The sequence below is a fragment of the Rhodamnia argentea genome, chromosome 10 (genome assembly GCF_020921035.1).
Source record: "Rhodamnia argentea isolate NSW1041297 chromosome 10, ASM2092103v1, whole genome shotgun sequence".
In the NCBI taxonomy this organism is placed as follows: domain Eukaryota; kingdom Viridiplantae; phylum Streptophyta; class Magnoliopsida; order Myrtales; family Myrtaceae; genus Rhodamnia; species Rhodamnia argentea.
The window spans coordinates 10,073,782-10,101,506 of record NC_063159.1 but is presented as its reverse complement, the minus strand read 5'-3'; the positions used below and the strand labels follow the sequence as shown (position 1 = coordinate 10,101,506).

Sequence of the window (27,725 nt, the reverse complement as noted above, 5' to 3'; positions counted from 1 at the left end):
CCTTCCCTCCTTTGCTCATGCTTGACGGCCGATAACCACTACCCAACCGAGCTCGTCGCCGGTAACCCCCACAACCCGCCAATCAAACCCCGTGAGCCAAAACCACCTTGGACCTAAACTCGCGACCACGATCCCAAACTCGAGCCCTAGCTGCGTCGACCCACCGTTCTCTGTGGACCCCCGCACCGTGAGCCACCCTTACCGATCCGACCCTCTACCGCCGTCCTCGGACATTCCGGCCAGCGGGCCGAACCCGAACTCGAGTCGCCGCCGTTTCGTGAACGTAGTTCTTTGTCGCTACCGCACCCGAACCGTCGTCGACCGCCGGAGTTTTTGAGTTAACCCCTAAACTCCGATTAGGGCGTTAACCGAGTTTAAGGATTAGATTAATAGTCGTTAATTGTTGATGAGTGTAATTAATCGAGGTCGAGTTAAATTGGTGATTATGGTTAAATTAGATTGACCATGGTTAGGTTACGATAATCGTAGTTACTTTAATTTAATCCCGATTATTCATTTAACCGCGATTAGGTTAAATTAATCATAGTTACTTTAATTTAACTATGGTTACTTTAATTTAATTGCAGTTAATTTTTAGCTAACTATAGTTGGTTTAAATAACTCAAGTTAAATTAATTAATCATGATAAGATTAATTGCGTGAAGTCGGATTAGTTCAATATTGTGGTATTATTTAACTAGAGTTGGGATTAATTAATTGAGATAAGTTAATTAATTAAGGCTGGATTAATTAATTAAATAAACATTTTTGGTTGGGATAATTAATTGTTAATTGATTATCATTAGGTGATTATTATTGGATGTTTATCCGCTGATTGTTGTATACCATGATTGTGTGATGATTGATCATCTTGTTGATAGATAAAAAGCCTGGTGAATAATAAGTGTGATCATGTGGTCATGTATGGACTGAATTTTGAGCATGACTATATATGTATTGAAATTTTGAGCACGACTATGTTTGTATTGAAATTTTAATGCAAATATATAAACCGGCTTGATTGTTTAGCATGCTCGTGTGGTCATAAAATGAATACCTGGTATATTCGTGTCGTGTCGTTCGGGTTAACACGACTTATCGGATGCACGATAGTCCGTGACGTTGGGGCTGATTGGATGTCCATCGCAACTTGTGATGGACCGATGCTCCCTACAAGAATGCCCGTTAGTCATGTCGTGTCAATCAGAATCACGTGACTTAACGATTACCGTTACCGAAGTAATGGAACAATTAATGGCCTTGCTAAAAGAGCACCAACTGTCTAATGTGCCGGGTCGAGTGGCCTTTAATAACCGCAATACATATGATGCATTGTGTATGAAATTGTGATGAGTGTTCTGGTTGTGTGCTTTGATTTGTGTGCAATTGATAGTCGTGATATGAACTATTAAATGTGTGGATTAAGGTGGGATAAGCTTGCATGTGTTTGATGATTGATTGTTGGGTTGTGCCTAATCATGTGATAGATAGAGCGTCGCGAGAGTCGCACTCTATTGAACTGCTATTGACATTATCCTACGTGTTTAGACCGCCATGAGCGAGTCAATGTCTTGCTTAGACTTAGGCGTTGACTCACCGAGATTTATTTCTCACCTCGTTATTGTTGACCCCATTTCAAGACTAAGGCAATGGAGCAATGCCCGGTTAGGTTCGGAGTTCCTATTCACGGTCGGTCGATATCGAATACCATCCTGTTCTAGGTCCGGACATGATTTGGAAACATTACGTGACAACATTGTGGGTAGTGGAGGGGTTGGGGTACCTAGTGCCCCATCGCTTTGCAGCCTGGCATGCGCTTGTGATGTTATCCTTTATAACCCGATGCGATTTGGTAGGATTGTCGCGGGCTTGGAGATTGGGGCACAACAATCAAGGACTTAAGCACATGTGCCAATGCCCGAGATTCGAGGCCCGGCCTCGATGGACTTGGGCCCAGCTTCTTGGACCCGGTATTGGTGCCCGTGCCTAATTCCAAGTTGCCCATGCACAAGTCACTAGCGGCCAAATAGTATATGTTTATTTAGGAAATTCAAATCAGATTTTCTTTACCATACAACGAAAAATATTTTCCAATCCAATTTAAGGTTTCTGCCAAACACTAAAAAATACTATCATATTAATGAAAAATATTTGTCAAAAATATTATATTATCTGCAGAACAACGTAGCCTTTTTGTACACCTCCTCTTTTCTTGTTTTGTAATGCCTTTTTAATCCTTTGGGTAATGTTGTAAAGAGCGTTGTAAAACGGTATACGACATTTATTTACTTAATTACCACTACACGTACTAATGTTGCACGGTGCATTTTCTTTTTGTACATGGTGCATCGAAAGCACCATAATCATCTATCATACGACTTTCTTTTTGTACATCTTTAGTTCAATTATAACGTACTGATCCTTAACTGCGATTCCTCGTCCTGGTCCTGGTGCTGCAATTGAACCATAGAAATGCCCGATATTTTGGTGAAGCCTTTGGATTACCAATACCCATTTCCCGTTTCACCTTCAATTTTTTACTCCCCTATTCCTTTTTTCTTTTTTGGTTGACAACACGTGTCACATGGTGAATGGTATAAGAATGTATACACGAGGTACATTTGGATGGACACGGTATTTTCTGCTCTCCTACCAAGTCAATTACGTGTAATCATTAAAAACAGAACCCTTCTTCTTTTTGGCTACCGATTGCCGTCCGGTCAAAAGTTCATCAACGTCGTAAGCACATGTTCCAAAGCCGAGAGGAAACCATCCTAAAAGATCAACTGAATGCGCAGCATGCTTGGAATAAATCCACTCCATGCACTGCAGCCATACTCGCCTTCCACGCTCAGTTCCATTGAGCCTGGACGGTCTATATGACCCCCGGAAACAGAAGCCGGACCGGACCACTGCCCTCTCTATCAATTACAAGGTGATACTTCAAAAGCAAGTTAAATATTTAACTAGGATGGCCAAATGCACAACTTAGATAAACTCGTTTAAGAACATGATATAACAAAATCTACACTTATATATATATCAAAAGAATGTCCTAATCCACGTGAATACATTGCTATCGACAATGACAGATCCCATTGACATTGGGAAAGATGATCAAGAAAATGGGACTCAGGCACCAGGTTACAAGCTAGAAACATGATCAGAACCAACATCCGACAGGATCCCAGAATTCTCGACATTAAACGCAAAAGAATCCGCCAACTCAGCAGCATCTTGGACCCTAAGCCGGGTGCCCTGTTGCCCGATGACTGTCGATGCAACCCTAGCAGCTAAGGCGCCAATACCTTTCAGATCACATGCACCCCGCAAAATCCCATACAAGACGCCCGAGGCGTATGCGTCCCCAGCTCCACAAGTATCCACCGGGATGCACGGTGAAGGAGGGATATAGATAGCTTCTCCCTTCACACCGAAATAAGAGCCCCGGGGGCCGTCTGTAACCGAGACTAGTCGGACAAAATGGCTCAGGTACCGCGTAGCTGAGACAGGACTTTCCTTTGAGGAAAAGTGACAAAAAGCTCGAGCTTCTTCACTATTTGCAAACACGATATCTGCATACTCTCCAACAACTTCCCTGCATGAATATGTCCACATCTATATCAGGCACTATGGATCGAACGTGCTAAACAAAGAAACCATATAGCCAGTTTACCCAACCACCATGACCACTGATGATTAATTTTCATATACAACACTACTTAAATGGAAACAAGCTGAAAATGAGAGAGAAGGGAAGAGACCGGGGTGTGGGGGGGGGGGTGTGCAGCTGCTCTGACAGTTCTGCAGTTGTTAGTTGTTGGAAAAGAAAGGTTCCTCTAACTCCCTCAAGAAGAATGCGAAACTGTCTGTGTGGAAAACCCAAATGACAACTAAAAGGATGCGCAAATACGAACAGCTTTCATGGGTGCACTCTTCAAACACGGGATGCCAGATATATCCATGTCCAAGAGGAAATTTTCGAGACAGCAAATAGAAGGTCAATAAAGCAAGTGAACTTACCAGAAATCATCGTAGTGATTCTCGATGCATGATACATCAGAGGCAGTTATCGCAACTAAAGCACCACTCCTGCGTGCTTCTTCACATGCTTTTACTATGGTTTTGATGGTATCAGGAAATTCAAATAAATAACCTTCAACAATGAGGACATTTGTTTTGGAAACCATGCCAGCCAGGGATGAATCATAGTTAACAGAGGACGACATGCCCTGACCACATAGAAAGGAAGGCAATAGTACATGAGTCATTTAACATCAGCAGCATCGAAAACGACATCCAATCCAGGAAATAGCTCTAAACAGTATATGATAAACTATGCAGGATGAATAAGCCAACTTTACAAGGCCCTCTCGGAGCTCATACAAGTTAAGATTTCTGCCAGCTGAAAACCTTAACTCAAAAAACCATCTTCCGATGATTCAACGGCAAAAGAAAATTACCTTGCACAAAAAGAATAGCACTCTACTTTGGATGCTCATGGTCTTGCCCAGTTCCAACTATCTCCAGAACAACAAAAAGGCTATTCCCTAATAAATCATATAACTAAGAGTCGATCCATCAAATATTTTGGTACTTTGCCTATGTTTCCTGCACACACTCAATTTTTTCCATGTGTAATCCCAATACCATTTTGCATTTTAACTTTTCTATCTTGTTTCACTGAACTATTAGAAGAAGCCTACCCCTGATTACTCTCAGTAAAGTGACCTCCATGCTCTCAGTTTCATCAGAGTGTTAGAAGTGATCCGAGTTAAAGGTAACACCTAGTTCTGCCAATTTTCCTTTTCACTTCATGTTGCTTGAGAACAACAGGTTTTGGCTTTTGTCTACCTATGCCAAGCAAAACGAGATAAGGTTAGACTAAATTGGATGATGAGGCTTGGCTAATTGAAGGAAAGAGAACAGTCGTAGGAAAGAATATTTTATCAGAAGAATTACCACAAAATGACAAATCACAATTAAGTCCTTAAATATTTATATGCATCTCTTAAGCAACCATCAGTTTTCACCGGTCCTTTTACATGGATTTTCATTATTGGGTCAGGGACAGAGTGAGACCAGATATAAAAGAGAATATAAGCAAACCATTATGGGAACAAAGCATGATTCCTCCGTCAAAAGAAATTTAGATTTTGCAATCCATCAACATCTCTGACCGATATCTCCAAGTTTAGGCCAAAAACTGCAAGATATTGAACCGCTCTAAAGAGACGTAGACTTTTTGGCTGGACGGCTAAAAATGCAAAACTAGACATTAGATTCTCTTGGAGAAGCATCAATCATGAATTTGCACAAATACATCAGCGAGGAACGTGGCAACAATCATATTATTCTCAGAAGTTGGCAAAAGAGGGGCAACAGAATCATGTCTTACTTGATATGCAAGCATAGTCCGCTGAGCATCGGGAGTTGTGAGAACGATCACTGTCCCTGTTGTCCCATCATTTACAGGTGCAGATAGAAAGTTAACATTTGCGCGACGCAATTTTGCCCTGGTTACAAATAAAAAGGAACATTCAAATTAACAGGGACTTCATTTGAAGCCACTCTGCGAGTAAAGAAAGGTGAGAAGGATTGTCGTTTGAATTTTGAAAGAGATAAGGGCCAGACCTGTAAAATCCACCCAAAGGGTCACCCCCCACACTACCGGCCATAGCAATGCTCAAGGGAGGACCTCCAATGGGCCGAGTGCCGAGCCTCGAGAGTGCGACCAAACTATTGGAGAGAGAGCCACCGGCGGCGGCTTTGTAAGTGCAGCCATCCATGGCGCGCAACACTCCGCCTCGCTCCTCGTGGTTCACCAGCTTTCGGGTACCCTTTACCAATCCTAATCTCTCTAAGAAATCATCATCCACCATTCCCGAAAAATCCACCTAACGACGCAATAGAAAAGAGTATTAAGCAAAGAGAAGAGTGGGAAAAGTTGAGGGGGGAAGCAGAGAGGGAACCAACCATGGCTTGGCCAAGGCCCAGGACATCCCATCTGTCGGGCAGGGCAGAGGGAGCCGCGCTGGTGCTGCCGTCCCTGACATGGAAAGCCAAGTCTCCTTCCTCTTCATCGTCGTCTTCATCTCCGTCGCCGTCTTCAGCAGCGAAATCCGATGGGCGTTCTCTGTCGGCGCGAAAGCAAGAGCAGGAGGATGGGGAAAACCCATGTGGCGGGGGGGCGTTAAAAGCGGACATGAAAGCAACCTGAAGATGTTTGTCGGGTGGGCGAGTAATAGTGGCGGCAGAGCGAAGGGAAGGAGGACGAGGGAATAAAGGCAAAGGGGAAGGGAGCAGGAGAGAGGAGAGAGGAGGAAACGAATGGAGAGGAGGAGGGGGAGGGGGAGGGGGAGGGGGAGGAGAGAGGAGAGAGAGATGCTTCGTCATCGTAGCGGGCATCATCGTTAATTCAATGAAACGAGAAGGAGCCATGGAATTTCAGGGGAAGGCTGAGGGTGAAGACGGGGATGGAGAAGCAACCATCTCCATCCATCCACCCACCAAGCCTGCGCCTCTCTCCCTGCTCTTTGATTTTGGGTGGATAGAAAAATGGGGGAAGGGGGGCGACTGCGAACGACAAAACAGTTACCGACCGACTTTTATATTCATGTTCGTAGTATAAAAAGAGAAAGGGCAGACACAGTGGGCTTTCCTTTCATTGTAATAGCATTACGGCCCATTAATCCATCACAACAACAGAAACAGATTCACCCTCTCTCAACTCCATCCGGAGCCCCAGCGCAGATTTGGATCCATGGCGGAGATTCAGAAGCACCACAAGCCACAGAAAGACGAAGACGAAGACAAAGACAAGGCCAAGACGTGCAAGAGGTGCAAACTCAGCTACGCTCCTTCCTCTAACCATTCCTCCGCCTGCCGCTTTCACCCTTCCTTCTTCGTCTCCCGTCGCCACGACGACCAACGCAGGTCCCTCCCCTTCTTCTTTTCTTTCGGTCCTCCGCTAGGGTTCCAAGTTGCTACGTAGTTGTCGGATGAGATGGATCATCGTCGACTTTATTAATAATCTGCGTTGTGGATATTCGCATATTCATGTTTCTGTGACTGTGATAGCAATTGATTTGATTGGATGATCGGGCGTCTCCCCCTATTCATTATCTCATCGTTCCATCCCATCATTTGCCATTTGATTTCAGTAGGGTAGTCTCTCCAAGCTGGGGTTAATAGTTTCTGCATCCTCTGCTCTTGAAGGTACTATGAGTTGGGACCTGATGATCCCCCTTATGCTGCCAAGTTCTACGACTGTTGTGGTGCAGAGGACCCCGAAGCTCCTGGCTGCACAACTAGCACCCACGTCTCTTATGATGACGATTAGGACGGCCAATCACATATGGGCGTGGTAGGATTGCGTTAAGCATGGTCGGAAGCCACTATATCTTCATCCACCGCACTTCCTCTTCTGTTCCGCACATCATTGAAGGAGTTTTTAGATACCTAAACATGCTTCCTATCTGTGTACGTTCAACATCTGCGAAGCTCCACAGGCCAAAGAAAGTGGCTAGTTGTGCTTCTTTTGACAGTCCATGGATCTCCTTTCCTTTTTCACATGCACACATACGCCGATATTTATTTTGCGATGGTCTTTCTAGCATCAAACTTTTGAATTTCCCTCCCAGCGAAATTGATGGTTTGGGGTAGCTTAGATTTGGAACGGCTGTTTTGTTGCCTATTCCACTCTTAGACTAACAGCCCATCAAGTGGCTTGGGTTATGGGGAGACCATGGTGCAACAATCGCATGTCATCTGCCATTCTCATAATTCGAAGGTGTCAGACCAGTGGAACATGGTGTTTTCATCTGCTATATGCATGCTTGTGCAACACGTCTATGTAATGGTTGCAAGAGTGTCCTCTGATGAAAGATTGTGGGGGAATCGCTTGAGGGTGTTAAAGGACGTGATCAAGTGAGCATGCAAACCAGTGTCACCTGGGAGAGATAAGGCAGGGGTCTTCCTGTAGGCGTAGGGTTCGTCCATGGTCAAATGACAGTCTGCTCAATTTCTCAGATGGTCGTGAATCCTCTTTTAATTGATTTCAGCATGAATGTGTGAGGCAAACTTTGAGGACGGGAATATCTGTTGGACTGTTTTTGTGCTGTGTCTGGCTTGACAAATTTTTAATTCCACTTGGCCGAACTGGCTGGAGTGAGATTCCTCGTGCCTTTCTTTTCATGTCTTTTCTAGTTTTTGGTATGGTGCACTTACGCCGATGAAAATCACCTACATTTCAAGAGGCAGGCATCTTCGCCTAAATTGTCTTTTTTTTCTTTTTCAATATTTGGTTAACCAGAAGCCGCGAAATGGGACTCTGAAGTGAATGTTGGATGTTCATCCGATTGTGCAAGAGGGTCAATTCCTAGTACGCTTGCTTGATGAGGAAAAAGGGGCAACAACAAGATGGATGATGGATGGTCCCTTACCTTCTGCTTTAGTAGATTGATGGCGATTATTGGGGTGTTGGGTGATGTTAGCTCGTATTTGAAGCTAACTGGTGTCATCCCTTTGGGTTTACTTGCTTTGGATCAAAGCAAACATGAATTGTTGGAAATGAAGGCTTCGGATCTATAGCTGCATCTTCCTGTCCGCGATGACCATAGTTGTTTTCCGAATGGACTGATGATTGCTCCTCGACGTGTCTGATTGCCACGAATTCTCCACGTGAATCTCTGTTTAGCCTTTTTTACCTTTCTAGTGGATCAAGTCCCGTGGAAATGGTAATACACAGACCCGATGCCATGAATGAGGTGTAGGCTGGTGGGATGCACAAAGTACAGTTGTACGAAAGAAAGAGGGGGCGCATTGAAATTGGGTTTCAGTTGTTGTAGTGTGGAAGCTGGGCACACGATGGATCTGAAGTCTGCAGTGGACAGCTCGGACCAGAGTTGTCAACTGCTATTGCACATTAAATATCGACTACGTTCATAATTGCACGTTGTCATTATTCTTCTTCTACTTGTTTTCTACCTGTCATCTCAGAAGAGTAATCCCAGTGCGGTGCAGCGGATGTCGTAAAAACAAAGAGGAACATCTAAATTACCAAATGTAAAAGGTTCAGTTCTTGAATAATGCGAATGACAAGGTGCGACGTTCATTTCTTCACATTTTCAGGTCGTGTTTGTTGTCCGTAACTCAGCTATCACAGATGTTCTGAGAACCAGCGATGGAGGGTTTCCGCCACAAAACATGATAGCAATGTTCCTGCGGAAGACCTGCTACATATTTGTTGGAGAGGAATGTTGATAGAATGTCGGTAGCTTGGTACGGTCATGTGAAATTTGGTGGCTAACTATGCAAAAAGACAACTAACTTCAAAGGTCAAAAGTAGAAATTTGTTGAGGCAAAAGATCGTAATTATGTTGTGGGTCGTATTTTCCTACGAGCTTTGTCCGGAGAAACTCCCTTTTGGTACCTCTTATTCATCTCTAATTTAATTTGGATTAGCATGTGAGTGATGTCGCTAACACGTGATTCACCAATCCACGTTTAACATTACACAAGTTATAGAGATGGAGTCAAAAGACCACCGGCTGAAGAGCGTCAATTTTTCTTCTATCTTTCTTCCTGCAAAGTTAGTCAAGTAATACCAATGAAAGAAACCGAGAAACTGGTGGAAGATTGTCGGATTAACCGTGGTTCTATCCGACGAGAAACTCCGGGTAAGTTTATGAAAAAAACGCACCGTTTTGTCCGCGGAACAAGGAAGATGAGTAAGGAAACCGGTAAAATTTGAATTGGAAAGGAAAAGGAGAAAATGGAAGGCAGGGGGGGGCGGCGAGAAAATCATGGGAAGGAGGGAGACCCGGCATGACTCTTGTCTGCTTTTGCAGAAAAGAAGTCGACAGAGGAGAAGGACCTTTATCTTTCTCTCTTTTTAAGCTGTGTCTATGAGAAACAGAGTCGGTGACCCTCTCTTTAGCTTGGGGACAAGCATGATGCATAGGAAAGGAGGGGCAGTTACGTCCATTCCAGAAGCTGCGTGAGGTGACAGTGTAAGTTGCATTGCATGTGGTGTATGTATGAGTATGAGCGTCTGTATCTTGGGCTTTTATTCTTAAGGGGTCCGCAGACACTCCCCGAGATGAGATATTATTATTATGATTTAACTGAAAAAGCAGAGGAGGAGGAGAAGTTAGCATCAAGCCAACACATTTTTGGTGTCAAGTCGTTCGTCTGTAAATTCTTGCTCTCCCTTTCCTCCTCCACCTCCTTCGTCATCGGATGCCCACGCCCGCTGTAAAAAGAGTCGCTTGCATCTCCTGATCTGGGAACTGCCCCGCATCTCATTTCTAATTTGAAACACCAGACAGAAGAAAGACGCGAGCTTTGCAATGTGGGCATTTTCAACGCTCGGACAAGAGTAACGCCTCCTTTCTTGGTTTTGACAGCAACATCCTCTGCCTACTCTCCCCGCCACTTCTACTTTCTCTCTCCTCAGCTATGTCTTCCAAGTCCAAGTAAGTTCCCTCTCTCTCTTTGATCTATCTCTGTGACTAGATCTGGAATTGTGCTCTCCATTTTCCGGCCTCACTTCTTGGCGAGTTCCTTCGTTTTCCCTTTTGTTTAGCGATTAGTATGCTGGTCTAAGACTCCCGGTTGGGTCTGGATCATGGTTTCCAAATGCCGATCTTGTGAAAGTTTGCTTCTTTTGGGTTCTCTTCATCTACCGTTTACTTGGGCTGCTTCGTTCAATTGGTGCTTCAAGTTATCATAGCTGGTTGCAACTAGATCCATACGCTACTACTGTGCTGCATTCTCATTTGCACAGTTAAATTCGTGATGCTGTTCTGTATTTAGTTTTGATGAATTTTCGGCAGATCCACTTCGTCGGAAACTCCCAATAGCAAAGCTTCCCCCGCAACTCCAAGAGTCAGCAAATTGGGTCGTGGGTTGACGAAAGCGGAGCCTGATGCATCCGCTCCATCCCCCAATCCGCGCCTCTCGGTTGATCGCTCCCCGCGCTCTGTCGCCTCTAGACCCACAGTTGATCGCCGCTCCCCCAAGCTCACTACTCCACCTGATGTAAGTCAACAAGTCCTTTAGTTTGAATGTTGTGTTTAATGTCCACGGATGCCTACTCCTTCACTTCCAAATGCGCGGCACCATGTACAGTTTCTGCAAAGTAGCATTCGCAACTGTTTCAAACTTGTTTCCTATATTACTCTCAAAGAGCAGCAAAGACCATCTGATGATTCTGAACAAATGGCTGCTTCTGGAACAATGTGCAACTACTATAAATCATGCTGTAAATATTGTAAAATGGCAGCGCACCTGCCCAAGGTCTACTCTTTGGTGCAAATGCTCCAAGTTTGCAGTTAAATTGTTTGGAAGACACTGAACATGGCTTAACCATTCCTTCTTTAGGAACCAAGCTAATATAACAAGCCCTTTTTCTGTATGTACTTCCAGAAGCCGGTCTCGAGGGCGTTGAAGAGCTCTGACTTGCAAACACAATTAAATCTTGCTCAAGATGAACTTAAGAAAGCAAAGGAACACGTGGCTTTGATTGAGAAGGAGAAGGCAAAAGCTCTTGAGGAACTCAAGGAAACGCAAAAGGCTGCTGAAGATGCTAACGAAAAGCTTAGGGATGCTATGGTGGCACAGAAGCGAGCCGAGGAGAGTTCAGAAATTGAAAAGTTCAGGGCTATTGAGTTGGAGCAGTCAGGGATCGAGGCTGCTCAAAAGAAGGAAGAAGAATGGGAGAGAGAGCTTGAAGCTGTGAGAAGCCAACATGCCTTGGATGTGGCTGCTCTTCTCTCCACTTCTCAGGAGCTCCAAAGGATTCAACATGAGCTGGCCATGGCTTGTGATGCCAAGAATCAGGCGCTGAACCATGCTGACGATGCGACTAAAATTGCCGAGATACATGCAGAGAAGGTGCAGATTCTCTCGGCCGAGCTGACCAGATTGAAAACTTTGCTTGATTCAAAGCTTGAAACAGAGGCCAGTGAAAACAACAAAATGGTGTCGCAGCTCAAGGTAGAAATTGGCTCTCTGAGAGAAGAACTTGAGAAGGCCAAAGGCTTTGAAGAGAAGTTGGCGGAAAGAGAAGCTTCTATTGAGCAACTTAATGTTGAGCTAGAAGCTGCAAAGATGGCCGAGTCTTATGCACACAGTCTAGTGGAAGAATGGAAAAACAAGGTCCAGGACTTGGAGATTAGTGTAGAGGAGGCTAATAAGTTGGAGAAATCAGCATCAGAATCTTTGACTTCTGTGATGAAACAGTTAGAGAGAAGCAATGATTTGCTTCATGATGCTGAATCCGAAGTTGCTGCTCTTAAAGAGAAGGTGGGTTTGCTGGAACTGACGACTGGAAAGCAAACAGGAGATCTGCAGGCGTCAGAACATCGCCTTGATGAGGTGAAGGAAGAAAACTTGGAAATGGGAAAAATGATCGAGTCTCTTAGAACTGAGCTCAATACTGTGAGGGAAGAGAAAACTCGAGCTGTGAACAATGAGAAACTTGCAGCTTCTGATGTTAAAAGTCTGTTGGAAGAGAAAACCAAACTTGTCAGTGATTTGAAAATTTCCAAGGAGGAAGAAGAGAAGAGCAAAAAGGCAATGGAGAGTTTAGCTTCAGCCTTGCATGAAGTTTCTGCTGAAGCAAGGGATACGAAAGAGAAGCTTGTGTGCATTCAAATTGAGCATGAAAACTGTGAGTCCCAGATGGAGGATCTTGAATTGGTCTTGAAAGCGACAAATGAGAAATGTGAAACTATGCTTGATGATGCAAAACATGAAATGGATATTCTTGCAGCTGCTGTTGAACAATCCAAGAATGAATACGAGAACTCCAAGGCAGAGTGGGAGCAAAAGGAACTTCATCTGGTTGACTGTGTGAAGCAGTCAGAAGAAGAAAAGAATGGCTTGCAAAAAGAGAGAGAGAGGCTGTTAAATTTGCTCAAACAGGCTGAAGAAAATGCTGGTGCTGCAAACCAAGAAGAAGCTCTGTTAAAGGATAGTCTGAACAAAGCCGAAGCTGAGGTCACTTACTTACAGGAAGCTCTTGGAGGAGCAAAGGCTGAGAGCATGAAATTCAAGGAAAGCTTACTGGACAAAGAAAATGAGTTGCAGGGTATTCTTCAAGAAAATGAGGAGCTTCGGACAAGGGAAGCTGCTTCTCTTGCGAAGGCTGACGAATTATCTAAGCTTCTTGAAGAAGCTAGGGTGAAACTTCACAGCGAGGAAAATGGTGAGCTCTCGGATACTGAAAAGGATTATGATTTGCTTCCAAAGGTGGTTGAATTCTCTGAGGAGAATGGACATGGAAGAGAAGAAAAGCACATGGTGGAGACTCCACCAAAAGATGAAGAATCTAGGGTGGAAAATTTCCCAGAACAGAATAATGTGTCAGAGGATGTGTCTGATCCAATGGTTGTGGCCAAAAGTGAGTGTATGAATGGGAAAACAGAGGATGAGAGCAAAGGAAAAGAAGAAAAGTCAGTAGAGGTCGAATACAAGATGTGGGAGAGTTGCAAAATCGAGAAGAAAGAGTTTTCACCAGAGAGAGAACCAGAGCAGGAATCAGTTGAAGAGGAAGCGGACTTAAAGGCTGATGGTGGTGGGAGCTGCGATCAGATAAACGGGACAAACTCATCAGAGAACATTAATGACGGTGGAAGCTCACCATCCAAGCAGCAAAATCCAAAGAAAAAGAAACCGTTGCTCCGCAAGTTCGGAAGTTTACTAAAAAAGAAGGGTGCAAGCAATCCGAAATGAACGAATTACATTCTCTTAGTTTCCATTGTCAGGTTAGCTAAGCATCCAAGAGGTGTGTAATTGCAGGTTTTGTTATTTGTTTCCTTTTTGCTTCACTTTGGTCGGGGGAATCGCGTATGTCCTGATTGATTCTAGTCTTCCCTCAATTGTCCTGTTCCTGCTGAAAAAAACGGAGCCTGCTGGAGTGGTAAACTACATTTTGAACTTTACTGTGCTTGTCTACCCTATCACAAGATAAAATCATTTGTTGTGTTTGTAGAGTCGCAGATTGTACTTGCTGTGTGCTTTCCACTGTTCTACATAGGTGAAAACATGTTAAAATGTCAGAGAGAACTCAAAAGGTTCTATTCATGGTGGTGTATAAATTTTTTTTTTTTTTTGTTCCTGTTTGCATGGAACTTTTGTTGTTACCCACATGTGGTTTTCTTTTCGTTTTCCCTCCTCGAGCCTCTGTTTGTTCACAGGTCCAAGAATACTGTGAGAAACCTAAACCGTTCGCCGGTTGCTGTTTATATTCTAGTCTTGTGAGGATTGCCCTTTAAGAAAACAGTGGACCAGAAAGGCACATTTGGAAAAAGAGATGAAGGTCGTGACACTCTGGTTGCTGCTGCAGAGTATCGTTTTGAGTTTTGGAGACTAATGCACGGACAAGAAGAGTATCCTAACGAAATTCGTATTGCCAACCAGTCAATTCCACCAGACATTGTTCAGTTTTTGTTCTTTTACCTGTTATCGTGATTGCTTTGAGATTTTGGTTTCCTGCTGACCAGGAGTTGTTACAGGGCAAATTGTTCTTTACTAGATTCACGTAACCTGTTATTGATGCATAGATGGATGGCATGGTAAGTTGGTGACCCCTGTTTTTGGACCATTCTCATTCAGTGTCCGTGCGAGCTGAGTGATTGACCACTTTTAACATGATTTGCAGCTCTCAAGTTCTTTAGTTTTCCTGCCAATTTACCTAACCAACTACTTTGCCTAAACAAATGATTATGATTTGTAATTCCTTGAATTTCAAGCAAACACTTTGTTAGGGGGAGGGTCCTACTCTGATCAATCATTTTATCTTCACACATGCTCTGCCCACCTCAATATCACCGTTTGGTACAACTACTTGCGGTTTTTCGGCTATGATATCGTCCCACCTCACCTCACCCATATCGGCAGATTTGTGGTGATGTAACCTGTCCACACAAACGAATCTTTTCTCCCCTTGAAAATATAAAAGGGGATATCCTTGCATCTTCAAAAATTTTAAAGAGTAAATGAAAAGATTATTCAATACAAAATTATTGCTTTATTTAATTAGGCCTAATATCCAAAAAAATCTTCAACTTTAGCATTTGTGACAATTATATTCAAAATTTTATTTGTCTAAGAAAAAATCTTCAATTTTTACTTTTGTCCCAATTCTATCGGTCTAATGCAAAAAAAAAAAAAAAAATCCATCAACTTTAGCATATGTCTTAATTATATCCAAATTTTTTTATCTCATAAAAAACCCTAAACTTTTACTTTTATCCCAATTTTATCGCCGTCGGTCTTCCGTCTATAGTCACACTTGGTTAATCCTACATGACTCAAGTTTTCTCGCGGAACTTACTAATGAATCTTCGAAATTTAGAAACAAGAGGTTTTAGGGACAACTAGGTTTTAGATTGTTAGTCCAAATATCTTCATGTCTAGCCGTTTTTTGGGTTGTTGAGTGTCGAAAAGAATACGAAATGGTCCATCTTGAGTGAGTCTATATCTCCCGGTTATAAGTAGGGGAAGCAAACTATAGAAGAAAAGTTCAAGATTTTTTTATGTCGGTTTTACTGAGGTATAATTCATCAACAACATGAAAATGCCAACGGTGGTAAAATTGGGACAAAAGTAGCAGTTGGAGATTTTTTGTGAGACAAAAAAAAAAGAATTTTGGATATAATTGGGACATATGCTATAATTGAGGGTTTTTTTTATACTAGAGCAGTATAATTGGGACAAAAGCAAAAATTCGGGATAGAATTGGAACAGATGTAAAAGTTAGAGGTTTTTTATGAGACAAAAAAAATTGGGTAAAATTATCACAAATGCTAAAGTTGAAGGTTTTTTTTTTTTGTATTGGGCCTATTTAATTAAGAACTTGTTCCATATTATCTTCCCAACTGCAATATGAAATTACTCATCGATTGTCAATGTACTCACGCAAATAGCACCTGCTTCGACTGGGAATGATGTAAAGATGCAAAAGCCGACCCTTTAACTTCAACAGCTAGCCAGAGGGAAAAAAGAAAAACTTCAACAGCTAGCGATTCAACTGTTGCTATTAAATAGAGGCCGCAACACGATCGATCCTTTATTTATCTTCTCGACCGTCTATTTTAATGTGTAAAATTGTTTCAGACCTATTTTTCCAATTTGCTGAACTTTTCAGAATTATTCTTCTTTAAATCTGCTCGAGATGGCAGCAATAGAGGTGATGGTAGCAAGAGAGTACTTTACAAATCGCAATTAACTCGTTAAAAGCAAAAGAAGATGCATCAAACTCCCTTGCTAGGCCCGGAGGAAAGAAACATGGGCATATACATGTACATGAATCCCGTTTGATGCTACATTTTGACAGGGTCTTCGCTCTCTTAGAAGCAAAATTCCACGGGTATCTCCGGAAACTTGGCTGACAAGAAGCTCTGGTATCTTGTTTTCAAATATCCCACCGCAAAAACTACCAGATAAGTCTCCGGGCCAGATAAACAAGTGTTTCAAAGATCAATTGACCGCTGGCATACCATTAGGTTCAAAGGGTGGAACTTTCTTCAATAGAGTTGACTGCACCAACTTCATGAATTCGTTACCTAGAATTAAACAGTGTGATTCCAAAAAAGCAATCCCCCCCGTTGGGTCAATTGCTTAAGGAAAATTGCTGACCATAAACAGTAAACACAACGAACCGCCCTCTACTTAGGCTAAATAAAACGTCCACCCCTCACTATTTCAAATAACGACCCGTGAAAGGGGACAGTAATATTTCTGTGTTCTTTCATTGCGTGCATTATTCACTCAGTTAATCATAAGAATTATTAACATATGTACTATACAGACTAAATCTACAAATAAACAAGACAAAGAATGGAGAGATAAAGGCCTTTCAAATTGGACAATACTATTGGTTCTTCCACAGTGGGTAAACTTAATTGGACACACACAACAAAGCAGATGTTTCCTTAGTTTAGATATCTTTCCTCAGCCATTTCGAATATTTCTTGGTTCATCCCTACCTATTGGAGCCTTCTCTCCTGCACTGACATTAACCAGAAAACATGAGATCTGGTTGTCTCTCAGCTGCAATGGAAGTTAAATTCTGGAATAAATTAGCCATTTGGATGAGAGAGAGAGAGAGAGAGAGACTGGTATGCGACCTTGGATAGAAGAGCCTTTGCAAGTTCTAATGCATTGACAGATGAACCTTTGCTGTAGACAGGTGTAAAAGTCCCATTTTGATAGCCAGTTAAGAAATGATAACCCGCTTGCTCAGGGGTCAGCTCGGACAAAGGAGGGAGAGTGCCAGTACTGGGAAGCAAAAAAAAACCAATGGCAACACATTTAGGCGCATCTACGGTAGAGAAATCAAAATGCGGCAGAGGCAATAATAAATAAATGCAACCACATGGATCGTCTGCACATAAAAGTTGAAAAAGCAAGAGTGGAGGTCACGAGGCATATGCTGTGAGTGTAGTTCAACATTGAACTTTCAATGAAGGCATATGGGAGAAAATCATAAAAAAAGAAAGTTTTCATCAAGTACGTAAAATCACGGAGTATGCATTTTTGAACAATTGATACAAGGATTAGATGGAACAATCATTTGACAATTATAGTCCGGTAAAAAAGGAAAAGGAAAATAGGAATAGCAAACAACTAATTAAGGAACTATAATATGTACATGGCCAACTAGGTAGAAAATTAAGAGAAAAAAAGCCACAAAGCATAGCTTTTGCATATCAGGAACACAAAGAAATGATTTAATGGCAACATACTTTTTCAAAGGGCTCTTTGTAGTCATTAATTTGGTGGGGGGGAGTGGAAGGGAGGGAGCAAAAGTCATTTGTAGCAGACCAAAAGTAACTCTAGCAGTTCTGTGTGCCGGAGGCCATCCTAAGCCTTCAACACCACTCCCACCCCCACCCCCACCCCCTCCCTCTCGGGGTCCGCCATGGGCAGATTTTTGCAGATCACACACAAACTACCAATTGATTTTGATGAACAAATTAATTTAATTTTCCAAAGACGCCTGCAGAAAATGCAGTGGTGGTGAAAAGCACTATGTTACTATACTCGTCTTATGCAGGTGACCTGTCTTACCCGTCAGCAGATGCCAGGACAATGGCAGCTGGTATCTTGTATACATAGGGGCCATCAGAATATCCAGTTGGAAAGAGTAGTGCAGTGCCTTCAGAAGAGACAATAGGCCAGCATCTGCAGACACTAACTGGTCTTTCCAGCTCTGGATAGCAGCCTCAGGGGCAAATAGGAGAACCACATTATACCCATGCACTAGAAGCCTGCAATTCATGGACTTCAGATGCAAATCTTACAGCAGAACAAACATCAATAATTTAAGCTCTACAGTAAATGAAAATTTTTACCTTGCCGATAGAGGAAGGCCTCCGCTTGTGCATATGATAGGTTCAGATACAGCAGTTAATGCCTTCCTAACTCCAACTATATCGGCAAAGGCTTTACCAGTTAGAACAACTGATGACCTCTCAACATCAGCTGCTATAAATCCATCACGGCGATTAGGATCAAGACTGATATTGGAGGCCACGCTCAAACTGCACGGTTAGAGGGATCATTAGAAGAGCTCACCAGGTGCACAAAAAGCTGATATAGGTTTTAGAGATACAACGAAAGGAAAATAAAAGATGCAGTAATTCATTTTTAATTAGCTTACAATTTGCAAATGAAGTTCCCTGGAAAGGATCCAGCACAGAAGCTACACCGATAGGGAAACCTAGTAAAGATTTCCATTAAACTTACACAATGAACTAAGGTAGAAAGAGCATATTTGGAACTCCTAGTTATCGGTTATTCTGGAATCTTAGAGTCCCCTTAGATTAGCTTGATGCTTTAAATTGTAATTTCAACATTTTGAACTTCCGTTCTGTCTAGAAGCCGAATATCTCTTTTACGTGAACCAACAAATTTGCTGATGGTCAACCAGCCTTTTGGGCCAACATGTCAAAAGGAACCTAGGAGTGGATAGTTAATTCTGATATCTTAAGAAAATAATTTTAATTGATTGACCTAGATAATTTTAATTGATTAACCCTCCATGGTATATTGTAGTGCACCTCCTAAATTTCATCTATGAATCTAGTAAACATATAACCATATGAACCTTAGACTATCCAATGCTGATTGACCATAGTTTATAACAAATAGAACCACCACTTCCCACCAAAGAAGAGGAGAAAATTCCAGCGCAATTGATGCCTGTCACTTAAATATAAACGTGAGGAAGATCCAAATGCTACTAAACGACCAGACTCTTAATTCTTATAGGAATTCAAAGAATTCAAAACTACAGAGAAATCACTACATATTGAGAAAGCTTTCTGCCTTGAACTTCAAATTGTGCATACCTCATGGACGTGGCAACATAAATTGTCAAAGGACAAGAATCATGGGAAACTGCACGTATGGGAGTCTCCCATAGGACACAGGATAAAGATAGTATAGCAGAGGAAAGATCACTTATGACACGGACTTTTGCATCGCAATTGGGCGAGGAACCAATGGGCCCATCATAGACATAAATGTTGGAGATTGACGAGATGTGAGAACAGATCTGATAACATCAATACAAGTAATTGTTAGACCACAAACACGAATAATCGCAGAATGTGAAATTTTGCGGCATTCATACTAATCTAAGAAAACTAATCTATGCCTATGGCCCATTCATGGTTTCACATTTGAATGAATATGAAGAACTGCTACCCCAACCAAGAAATGATAATGGATGAAGCCAATTGAACAATAAAAGACCAAAATGCCGGCGAAGAAGATTGGATCAAATCTGCTGGCTCCTATTTCAAAAAGCTCCAATGAGCCAAAAAAAGGACAGAATGATTATAAGATTCGTAAGCTACAAAGTCTCACAAAAATCCAGTGGCAAGAACAGCATTTGCCTGAAAATGAGCAGAAAAATACTACATTTGCTACTTTACTTACATCTGAAAATACAGTCTGAAAAATAGAATCCTCTTGTTGACACTCCCATGGCTACATTTCATCCACCAATACAACCCCTTTGCAGCAGCTAAGAGACCAATCACGATTTTGCAAATAAAGTCACTTGCTTCCTACTCATTGTACTATTGGTCCTTGCCATAAATAACACTGTTCATATAAAACTCCAATTTCGACAGAAAAATAAATAAATATAAAACTCCAATTCAGCATCTGAATGAAAAAAACACCAAAAGATATGTACTGACATGACGAGAACAGGTTTGTGGTAACAACCACATAATTGGACTACGAAGAAAGGTCAGAGAGAGAGAAGCATTAGGGGGACAGAAAGGGAGTGATCATCAAGACAAAACACAAGAGCTAAAATCTCACTTGCCTGCTTCAAAAGCTTACTGGACTGAGCCTTTGAAAACTCTGAAGCTCCTCTGCTCTTTCCTCCAACAAGAACTGGAAGCCCAGATACGGACTCTTGACGGAGATAAAAGAATATATGAGGATGACAACATATGAGGCAAAAAAAGAACGAAAAGGTACTAATGCAATAGATGCCACCGGTTTACCCACAACTGTTGCACCTTTCGGATGCAGCTCAGAAACCATCAAATTATAAAAAGCTTTATCCTTCACAATTATACCTTTTTGAGCCAAAGCCCAGTTAAGACCATAAGAGAATCCCTGGCCCTCCCTTCAAAAGAGGGAGAAATTGATACATCAGGACACGAACTCCAGCGCTAAAGAATGGCAGCTGCAAGGTTCTTCATCTTGTATTTGTGATGCCATGGATTTCCAAGGAAGCCAATTACTAGATATTCACGTTAGCCAAAAGGATGACGCATTCACTAGAAATGCCAGACAAGAGAGTAACATATTCTCGAAAACATCCCCACGAACAAAAAGTCCATCGATCATGCACGACAAATCTTTAGCCTAGAGTCACAAGCTGCGCCACAGCAACAAGGAAGCACGGGAAGAGAAGAACTCGTAATGTCAGGATAGGAGATATTCGAATACCAAAATGTTAAACAGCCCACTTGCAGACGGTAAAATCCTAAGATAGGTTGAGAAGCTGACATAGCAGCAGAACAACTGCGACACTCCATCTCTCCATTGGAGAGACTCGTTCAGGGATGATCACCTGGGAGACGTAACTGTTTCAGCTTCTCTTGCTGAGGCGGGACCGAGGGGGTGGACCTAGCATTCTGCACAGCACAAGACAAATGAACATGAGATAGACACAGAAGATGTTCAACTGCAATATGCATCCTACGAACGATAATCTGCCTACATCGGAGATGTAAGAGCGACTACAGCTATTCTATTCCATCTATCGCATAGGAGCGCAGCTAGAAAACAAGCGAAGCAATCACACAAGATCAAGAGTTGAAAGTTGTAAGTTCCGTACGCGGCGAGAGGAGAGAAGAGTGGAGGAGCTGGGAAAGCATCGCCCCGACCTCAACGCGTCAACCAACCTCCTTCTCATATTCCCTCTTCTCCTCGTTGGCACAGTCCCACCCATTGCAGTCCGCGCAAATGAAGAAGAAGAAGAAGAAGAAGAAGAAGGCATCGAGCCATGATTCTGCGACGCCGCCACTCATCTGTGACGTTTCGATTCACTTGAGGCCAGGCCCATCTTATCTGGGCCGTGAAAATTAACAAAAGCCATTCCCCAGACTCTGTAATGCATAAATGGGTTGATCCAAAACCAAAAGTAGCGAGCAGATCGAGTAAAACTCAGTAAAGGGAAGTTGATGGCGGAGGTGATTGATGGGAGACAAATAATCACGCAATTCCTTTCCCAATGTAACAAAGGAGCTGATGAAGGAGGGAACTCTCCCATCACATTCTAGGTGTGATCAGATGCCCTTGAAGCAAGATCTTGCACCAGCTAAGCAGAAGGAAGGAGACCCAAATGGATCATCGGATGCTCATGCTTTCTTGGTTTTTGTTCTTAATCTTAGCCATACGTTTGATATGTAATCGGGACTTTGGTAGGGAAAATCTATGGATTTGCCATCACGTTTTTGGATCTAGGTATGTATTTTGATTTTTCATAGGCAATTTGGTTTCATGCAGAACGATTGAAGGTGCCTGAACTGCTGCACTAAATATATCGAGTAGTAATACTTTTTCCTCCATGTTTTAGACACGAGTAACAACATCCAAGCTTTAGTTTGTTTATTCAAATTGCTCATGTTACTAAAAAGATAAAGACAAAGCTTGGAAAATGCTTAATCATAAGTGGCGCATGTGTCGTGTCAAAAACTCTCAATTTGGTGAACAAGTGCCGTGTCACGAGAATATTATTGGGTAGGCCTTACTTATCGAGTCAGAGATGATAAAGTCACTCATTGTGTTCATCGATTTGGATTTCATTTCTTCGAGAAGTCCATTTCTCACTCGCATTCTCTCTTCCATAAACGACCCCCCGGCCTTGTCTCTCTCCTCCGTCACTCTTGCCTTGTCGCATCTTCAGAAACACGAGACGATTTGGGATTTGCCTTTTTTTTTTTGGTTCTGGAGCTTGGATGGAGGCGGCTATGGTGACGATGATGAGTATCGTTGATGATGAGGTAAATGTACGGAGTCTCGAGCCACAAGAGAGAGAGAGAGAGAGAGAGAGAGAGAGAGATCTGAACCTTCACGAGCTCAGAGGTCAACGAGGTAGAGAGCTTGAGGGCTAGTAGAGCCGCTGAGAGTATGGCGGTCGACGCGGCCAATAACATTAGCCGAGAGCATCCAAGCGCTAGAGGAAACCGCCATTATTGGTGCTGTTTCGAGATTTAATGAGGGGGTGAAGATGGAAATGCCATTATTGGTGCTCTTTTTTGTCTCTTGCTATTGAAAAGGAAAGAATGATGGAGAAGAGAGACGAGGAGAAAGACAGAGTGGGGGTGACTATGGAAGAGAGAAGATGAATGAGGAAGGGATTTCGATGGACGAATGAAGTGGTTTATTGCCGATTTGATTAGTAAGGCCAAAGGCGGCATCGTCGGTCGTGTTAGAAGAAAGGCCTGCTGGCCCCATAGATAGATTCCCTCCCACGCATAACACATTCAAACGACAAGACCCTCCCCTTATTAACAATGTCTCTGTAGCTGCAAAAGCAACGGGTTCCTTCCTTCCTTGGCCTGGCCTGGAGAGTTGAACTTAGAAAAAGACAGCGGAACAACTTCTCCGACTGTTGTATAAATACTGGTGCCGTCCTCCCATCCTCCACTACAACAGACACATAAACACGTAGGCATCGGTGAGAGAGAGATGTTTGGGCAGTTGTCGCACGAGACACAAGTGAAGGTGGGAGCAGGCAAAGCATGGGAGCTGTATGGCACCATCAACCTGGCCCTGCTCGCCAAGGAGGAGCTCTCTCACACCATTCTCCAACTCGACATCTTGGAAGGCGATGGCGGCGTCGGCACCACCATCAAGCTCACTTTTGCCGGAGGTATGTGATTGTGGTCTCGTCTCTGTGTGTCCGCGTCTAAGTGACGCGATGATCATCGACTGCACGCATCCATGACCCGATCTTCCTTTGGTTGCGACAGGTTTCTCCTATAAAGAGAAGTTCACAAAAGTGGACAACGAACGCCGTGTGAAAGAAACCGAGGCGGTGGAAGGCGGGTTCCTAGACATGGGGCTCTCCCTGTACCGAGTGCGATTCGAAGTGGTAGGCGGGGACGAGGAGGAGTCGTGCGTTATCAAGTCCACCGTCGAGTATGAAGTCGCGGATGGGGCTTCCTTCGATGTCTCCATCATCTCGGTCAAGCCCTTTGCGGATCTCGCAGAAGCTGCCAAGAAGCAGCTCACCACCTCGGCCGGCGCCGACTGAAAAGAATATCTCTCTCTCTCTCTCTCTATTCGAGGGTTGGCGGAACGGAAAATAATATAAAAATCAAATAACTTCTCGTTGCATTGCTCTTTCATCTTTCATGTATGACCGGAGAGTTGCTCCAAATGATTTTCAACTAAGGGCGAAGCTGTACTGATTACCATACCAAGTTTTTACATTGGCTTCTGCATCGTTGTCAACCGACAAAGATATATGCTTCCAAATTCTAACCGGGGAAATTACTGGACGGTAGACCGGAATGGCAAGTTGGGGAGCAGTCCCAGAAAAAGGGAAGTAATTGCATTCTGTGCGAATGTCGTACCCAAGTCCTTCTAATTCGGGGCCCATCGTTATTTGCCGTTCGTCCGATGGCAATCATGATTTCCCTCCGATACGGCTTCACATCACGTCAAAATGTCTTGACTTGATGGTGACATTTGTTTCTTTTTCTTTCTCTCTACATATCCAAGAGAGATGGAAACACGATCCCACGTACCTCTTAGTATCCGACTTTGAGAAGCCGGACAGGCGGTTTTGTCGTTTAATTTAATGCCATGTAACACGAACCCGGTGGGGTTTTGTCGTTTCTACCTAGAAAGTGGTTGGGACCGGTCTATCAGGAATATTCCCCAAGGAGCGACCAAGTCATGCTAATGCTATCCTCTTTAACTTTAAACTACGTAAAAAGGGAAAATTTAGACGAGCTTAGTGTCGATATAGCCTTTCCTTTATACTAAAAGAATACGTTAGTCTTTTTAAAGTCTATTCCTGCATTTTGTTCTCATCTGAATATAGGTTGTTATGGCGATTAAAACCTCCGTTTCTCCCTCTAATTATGACTAGGGTTTTAGGAATAAGTGGTGGTTAACACCGAATAAGTGTTGGCACAAACTACAAGGTGCCTTGTCCCATTTCGAAAAGATGTGAGTACGCACATGGACTAGATTTGACACTAATCAACAATTACCATTGTTTTCTAGTGAAATAATGCGATGCTCACAAAGGTGCTTACAACCTTTGAAGAGGTGTGTTCGATTTGTGTCTGTTCGGACATAACTTCTTAACCTTTGAAAGGTCATGTCTGTTCGGACATAAGTCCTTAGCCTTTGAAAGGTCATGTCTGTTCGGACATAAGTCCTTAGCCTTTGAAAGGTCATGTCTATTCAAACATTTTGTCTATATATTACTTCTTATTCTTCCATTATTGTTTCTTTCCAAATGAGAAATACAGCTATTGTTTTTTCAATTGTTTCTCTAGTAAGATCCTATAGAAATATCAAAATTGCTATATGTTATTCTCACCGAGACTTTATTATATCCTAGAGGAAATTTGTCGGAAATTATTAGCAATGTTGTGGGGTAAATAAATCCTTAAAGAGAGTATTATCACACCTCAAAATTTGATTCCATTGTTCATCTTATTTCCGACGATATTTTTCCAACAATTTTATGGATTTATTTATGCAATAATGGAGTCAGACTTTGATTATGCAATCGCATTCCATGGCGATTTGTGGAGTTAGACAGTGGTGGCCAATTAATTGACGATAAGAAGATTTTGGGTATTTGAGTAATGCCAACAATGGACCCCAAGTGGAAGCACGATATGCAAATCGACTTGGTAGAGATCTCTCTTCGAGACTTCGACCATGTCTTCATGCACGTCAATTTGTTCCATGAGGCCGTTATGTTCAGCAACGAGCACATCCGTTGAGTTTGCACCAGTTTGGAGGACAGGATTGTGATAACTATCTATATGATGACTATGGCCGTAGGCCACGAACTTCACAGCATAGAGAGGATATCCATGAAAAGGATTATGGCCATGGTCGACATAGTTATGACTCTGATTGTGATAGAAGCAGTAGGAGAGACGTGACATGATGAGACGTGATTATTGTAACTGTGAACATGACAAAAGAAGTTCATATCGGGAAAGGGATTCCAGTCCATAAGGAAGATTTTTTGTCCTCTTTTGGCAGAGAATGAAATCTCTCTCTCTTGATGATCGAAGGGATAATTACTAGCCTCCATTCTCTATGATTATAACTCTCTATTTTCGCTATTGGTCATGGGGAGAATTTTCATTAGACTGCTGCTCTTTCTCTTTTCCATGAAAACATTTTTTTTAAGACTGATTGACGAGATCAAGCTCAAGGGCCAACAAGTGCATTCTCCCATGTGGATATGGGAATGGATTCACTTGCACATCGCAATAATTCGTACGTATGCGAAGATTGGGGACATGAATAGCGTAGAAATGTTATTCTGCTAACTACAGAAGGGAAAGCGGCATATCAGAACTGGCAAAGATGAGGACACTAAAGACGAGTCTGAATGGTTGTAATGGTTCCATTCTCCAGTTCGATAATCCGTCTCGGCCTAGATACCATTCACAAACCAGACGAGAAACGATTTCGATTTTGGCCTAACGCATCAGCATGAACCGGAGGTAGTGCACGCTCGCGGTGGCTCACGATCGGGCTGTGCTCGAGATGTTATCCATGGATCCAGGATCTTCCTTTTCTCTGACCCATCGCGACATGCCTCCAGAGCATGTTGAGTGCTTGTGCTGGTGCGGCTCATTGGAATGGCTGAGTAGTTTTTTCCGAGGATTCAAAACCTCTCACCTTCGTGCCCGACGTCGAGGATGCTGGCTGAGACTCCGATCCATGAGATCATCCACAAGTTATGGCTCTAATTACACCTTTCAGAAGGTTTCGGCTTCTACGATGACAATTCCAATTTATGCGCACTTGATACATCGATCCTCGATTCGCTTGCATGTAATGGATTGTTAGAGAATGTTGCTACATGGTTGAGCTGATATGTAGTGCTATATGGATGCGATTTGGAGATATGGGCACAATGATAATTTATTTTGTGTAACCTTTTTGAGATTTATTTTTCCCAAAGTAAAAAAAGGGTTATAAACTTGTACCTATCAGACCTTCATTTGGTGGGATACTGATGCATGCATGAAAAACATCGAATAAATAAAGGGACGGCGAGTTCATAATATTTGAAGTGCTCTCCTTTTAATGGTCTTGGCATCCTCTTCCATGTGATTCGGCAAGACAACAGGATAGCATATTGAAAAGATTCTGGAAGTTATTGTAGTTTGTAAATAGAATGAAATTTAGGTGTTTTCCAGAGAACAAGATGTGCTTGTCTGCTTCCTTTGCTCTATAGGAGCATAAAATTTGAGTGTGTTCATGAGTCTCTTAGACTACGCATCACTGAGATCATATATTATGCACATTCATGTATGGAGAGAGGCATTAATTAATATATCTCACTCATATGAAAAACAAAATAGTCTTATGAATTGTGGAAAGATAGAAAACCAAACCTATCATATCTTAAAGTGTGGGGGAGTTTGGCATACTACTGAGTACCTGATCCTAAGAGGACGAAACTTAATCTTGGAGCTATCAAAAGTGTCTGTATTAGATATGCTGAAAACACTAAAGCTTATAAGTTTCTTGATTTAGAGTCAAACGTCATTGTAGAATTAAGAGATGTTGAATTCTTTGAAAATTTGTTCTATGGATTCTGAAATTATTGAGAATAATGTTTAATTGCAACATACGGATAATTCAAAATCCATAGAAACACACGTAGATTCTCATGAGAAAAAAAATGATTCGGAAGACATGATTGAGCCTAGGGTAAGCACTAGAGCAAGAAAAACGAAGGATTTAGGTCCATACTTCATTACTCATGTTTTTTTGTTGTTGAAGGAGACGGAGATAATAACGTGGTAAATAAATATCCATTAGTATTAAATTTAGAATAGGATCCTAAAAGTTTTAGTGATGCTATGTCTTCTAGAATGTGTTTTTTTTTTTTTTTTGTGGAAAAAAAGCAATAGATGATGAAATGAACTCAATTATGTCCAATAGTACTTGGGTATCAATAG

General features: G+C 42.4%; 5 protein-coding genes across 14 annotated transcripts; 3 read left to right on the top strand and 2 right to left on the bottom strand.

Moving 5' to 3' along the window:
* Positions 1-3,017: 3,017 nt before the first annotated feature.
* Positions 3,018-6,595, bottom strand: LOC115742601 (uncharacterized sugar kinase slr0537). Its single transcript, XM_030676989.2, has 5 exons — positions 5,977-6,595; positions 5,635-5,897; positions 5,399-5,516; positions 4,024-4,232; positions 3,018-3,598 (listed from the first exon to the last, which is right to left on the bottom strand). The coding sequence occupies exons 1-5, from the start codon at positions 6,439-6,441 to the stop codon at positions 3,145-3,147; spliced, it is 1,509 nt and encodes a 502-aa protein (XP_030532849.1). The 5' UTR covers positions 6,442-6,595; the 3' UTR covers positions 3,018-3,144.
* Positions 6,596-6,688: 93 nt separating this feature from the next.
* On the top strand, positions 6,689-8,814 carry LOC115742609. 3 transcript variants are annotated; one of them, XM_048271742.1, is made up of 3 exons: positions 6,689-6,936; positions 7,219-7,367; positions 8,322-8,814. In XM_048271742.1, the coding sequence occupies exons 1-2, from the start codon at positions 6,764-6,766 to the stop codon at positions 7,340-7,342; spliced, it is 297 nt and encodes a 98-aa protein (XP_048127699.1). In that variant the 5' UTR covers positions 6,689-6,763; the 3' UTR covers positions 7,343-7,367; positions 8,322-8,814. The 3 variants fall into 3 exon arrangements, with proteins under 3 accessions (XP_048127699.1, XP_048127698.1, XP_030532861.1); XM_048271741.1 differs by having other exon boundaries at positions 7,219-7,387; XM_030677001.2 differs by lacking the exon at positions 8,322-8,814 and having other exon boundaries at positions 6,690-6,936; positions 7,219-7,549.
* A 1,243-nt stretch (positions 8,815-10,057) lies between these two features.
* On the top strand, positions 10,058-13,745 carry LOC115742598 (WEB family protein At5g16730, chloroplastic-like). 2 transcript variants are annotated; one of them, XM_030676983.2, is made up of 3 exons: positions 10,058-10,478; positions 10,839-11,041; positions 11,402-13,745. In XM_030676983.2, exons 1-3 carry the CDS (start codon positions 10,462-10,464, stop codon positions 13,738-13,740), a joined length of 2,559 nt encoding a protein of 852 aa, XP_030532843.1. In that variant the 5' UTR covers positions 10,058-10,461; the 3' UTR covers positions 13,741-13,745. The 2 variants fall into 2 exon arrangements, with proteins under 2 accessions (XP_030532843.1, XP_030532844.1); XM_030676984.2 differs by having other exon boundaries at positions 10,061-10,478; positions 10,839-11,043; positions 11,431-13,745.
* A 2,580-nt stretch (positions 13,746-16,325) lies between these two features.
* LOC115742602 lies at positions 16,326-19,564 on the bottom strand. Of its 4 annotated transcripts, XM_030676990.2 has the most exons (6): positions 19,365-19,564; positions 18,366-18,554; positions 18,082-18,281; positions 17,139-17,289; positions 16,998-17,061; positions 16,326-16,574 (listed from the first exon to the last, which is right to left on the bottom strand). In XM_030676990.2, exons 1-4 carry the CDS (start codon positions 19,367-19,369, stop codon positions 17,258-17,260), a joined length of 426 nt encoding a protein of 141 aa, XP_030532850.2. In that variant the 5' UTR covers positions 19,370-19,564; the 3' UTR covers positions 16,326-16,574; positions 16,998-17,061; positions 17,139-17,257. The 4 variants fall into 4 exon arrangements, with proteins under 4 accessions (XP_030532850.2, XP_048127862.1, XP_030532851.2 ...); XM_048271905.1 differs by having other exon boundaries at positions 16,326-17,061; XM_030676991.2 differs by lacking the exon at positions 16,998-17,061.
* Positions 17,104-23,966, top strand: LOC115742607 (norbelladine synthase-like). Of its 4 annotated transcripts, none has more exons than XM_048271903.1 (3): positions 17,104-17,126; positions 23,227-23,419; positions 23,520-23,966. In XM_048271903.1, the coding sequence occupies exons 2-3, from the start codon at positions 23,236-23,238 to the stop codon at positions 23,801-23,803; spliced, it is 468 nt and encodes a 155-aa protein (XP_048127860.1). In that variant the 5' UTR covers positions 17,104-17,126; positions 23,227-23,235; the 3' UTR covers positions 23,804-23,966. The 4 variants fall into 4 exon arrangements, with proteins under 4 accessions (XP_048127860.1, XP_048127859.1, XP_030532860.1 ...); XM_048271902.1 differs by having other exon boundaries at positions 17,110-17,122; XM_030677000.2 differs by lacking the exon at positions 17,104-17,126 and adding an exon at positions 22,578-22,604.
* Positions 23,967-27,725: the final 3,759 nt, after the last annotated feature.

Bases quoted from the DNA above. Each gene is read 5' to 3' on its own strand.
- LOC115742607 (XM_048271903.1), top strand. From the start codon at position 23,236: ATGTTTGGGCAGTTGTCGCACGAGACACAAGTGAAGGTGGGAGCAGGC. The intron at 23,420-23,519 runs GTATGTGATTGT...TGGTTGCGACAG, and splicing joins CAAGCTCACTTTTGCCGGAG to GTTTCTCCTATAAAGAGAAG.
- LOC115742598 (XM_030676983.2), top strand. The intron at 11,042-11,401 runs ATGTAAGTCAAC...CAAGCTAATATA, and splicing joins CAAGCTCACTACTCCACCTG to ACAAGCCCTTTTTCTGTATG.
- LOC115742601 (XM_030676989.2), bottom strand. From the start codon at position 6,441: ATGGCTCCTTCTCGTTTCATTGAATTAACGATGATGCCCGCTACGATG. The intron at 5,898-5,976 runs GTTGGTTCCCTC...TTGCGTCGTTAG, and splicing joins TGGGCCTTGGCCAAGCCATG to GTGGATTTTTCGGGAATGGT. The intron at 5,517-5,634 runs GTCTGGCCCTTA...ATTTGTAACCAG, and splicing joins CCTTTGGGTGGATTTTACAG to GGCAAAATTGCGTCGCGCAA.
- LOC115742602 (XM_048271904.1), bottom strand. The intron at 18,282-18,365 runs GTAAAAATTTTC...CATGAATTGCAG, and splicing joins GGCCTTCCTCTATCGGCAAG to GCTTCTAGTGCATGGGTATA.
- LOC115742609 (XM_048271742.1), top strand. From the start codon at position 6,764: ATGGCGGAGATTCAGAAGCACCACAAGCCACAGAAAGACGAAGACGAA. The intron at 6,937-7,218 runs GTCCCTCCCCTT...CTGCTCTTGAAG, and splicing joins CGCCACGACGACCAACGCAG to GTACTATGAGTTGGGACCTG.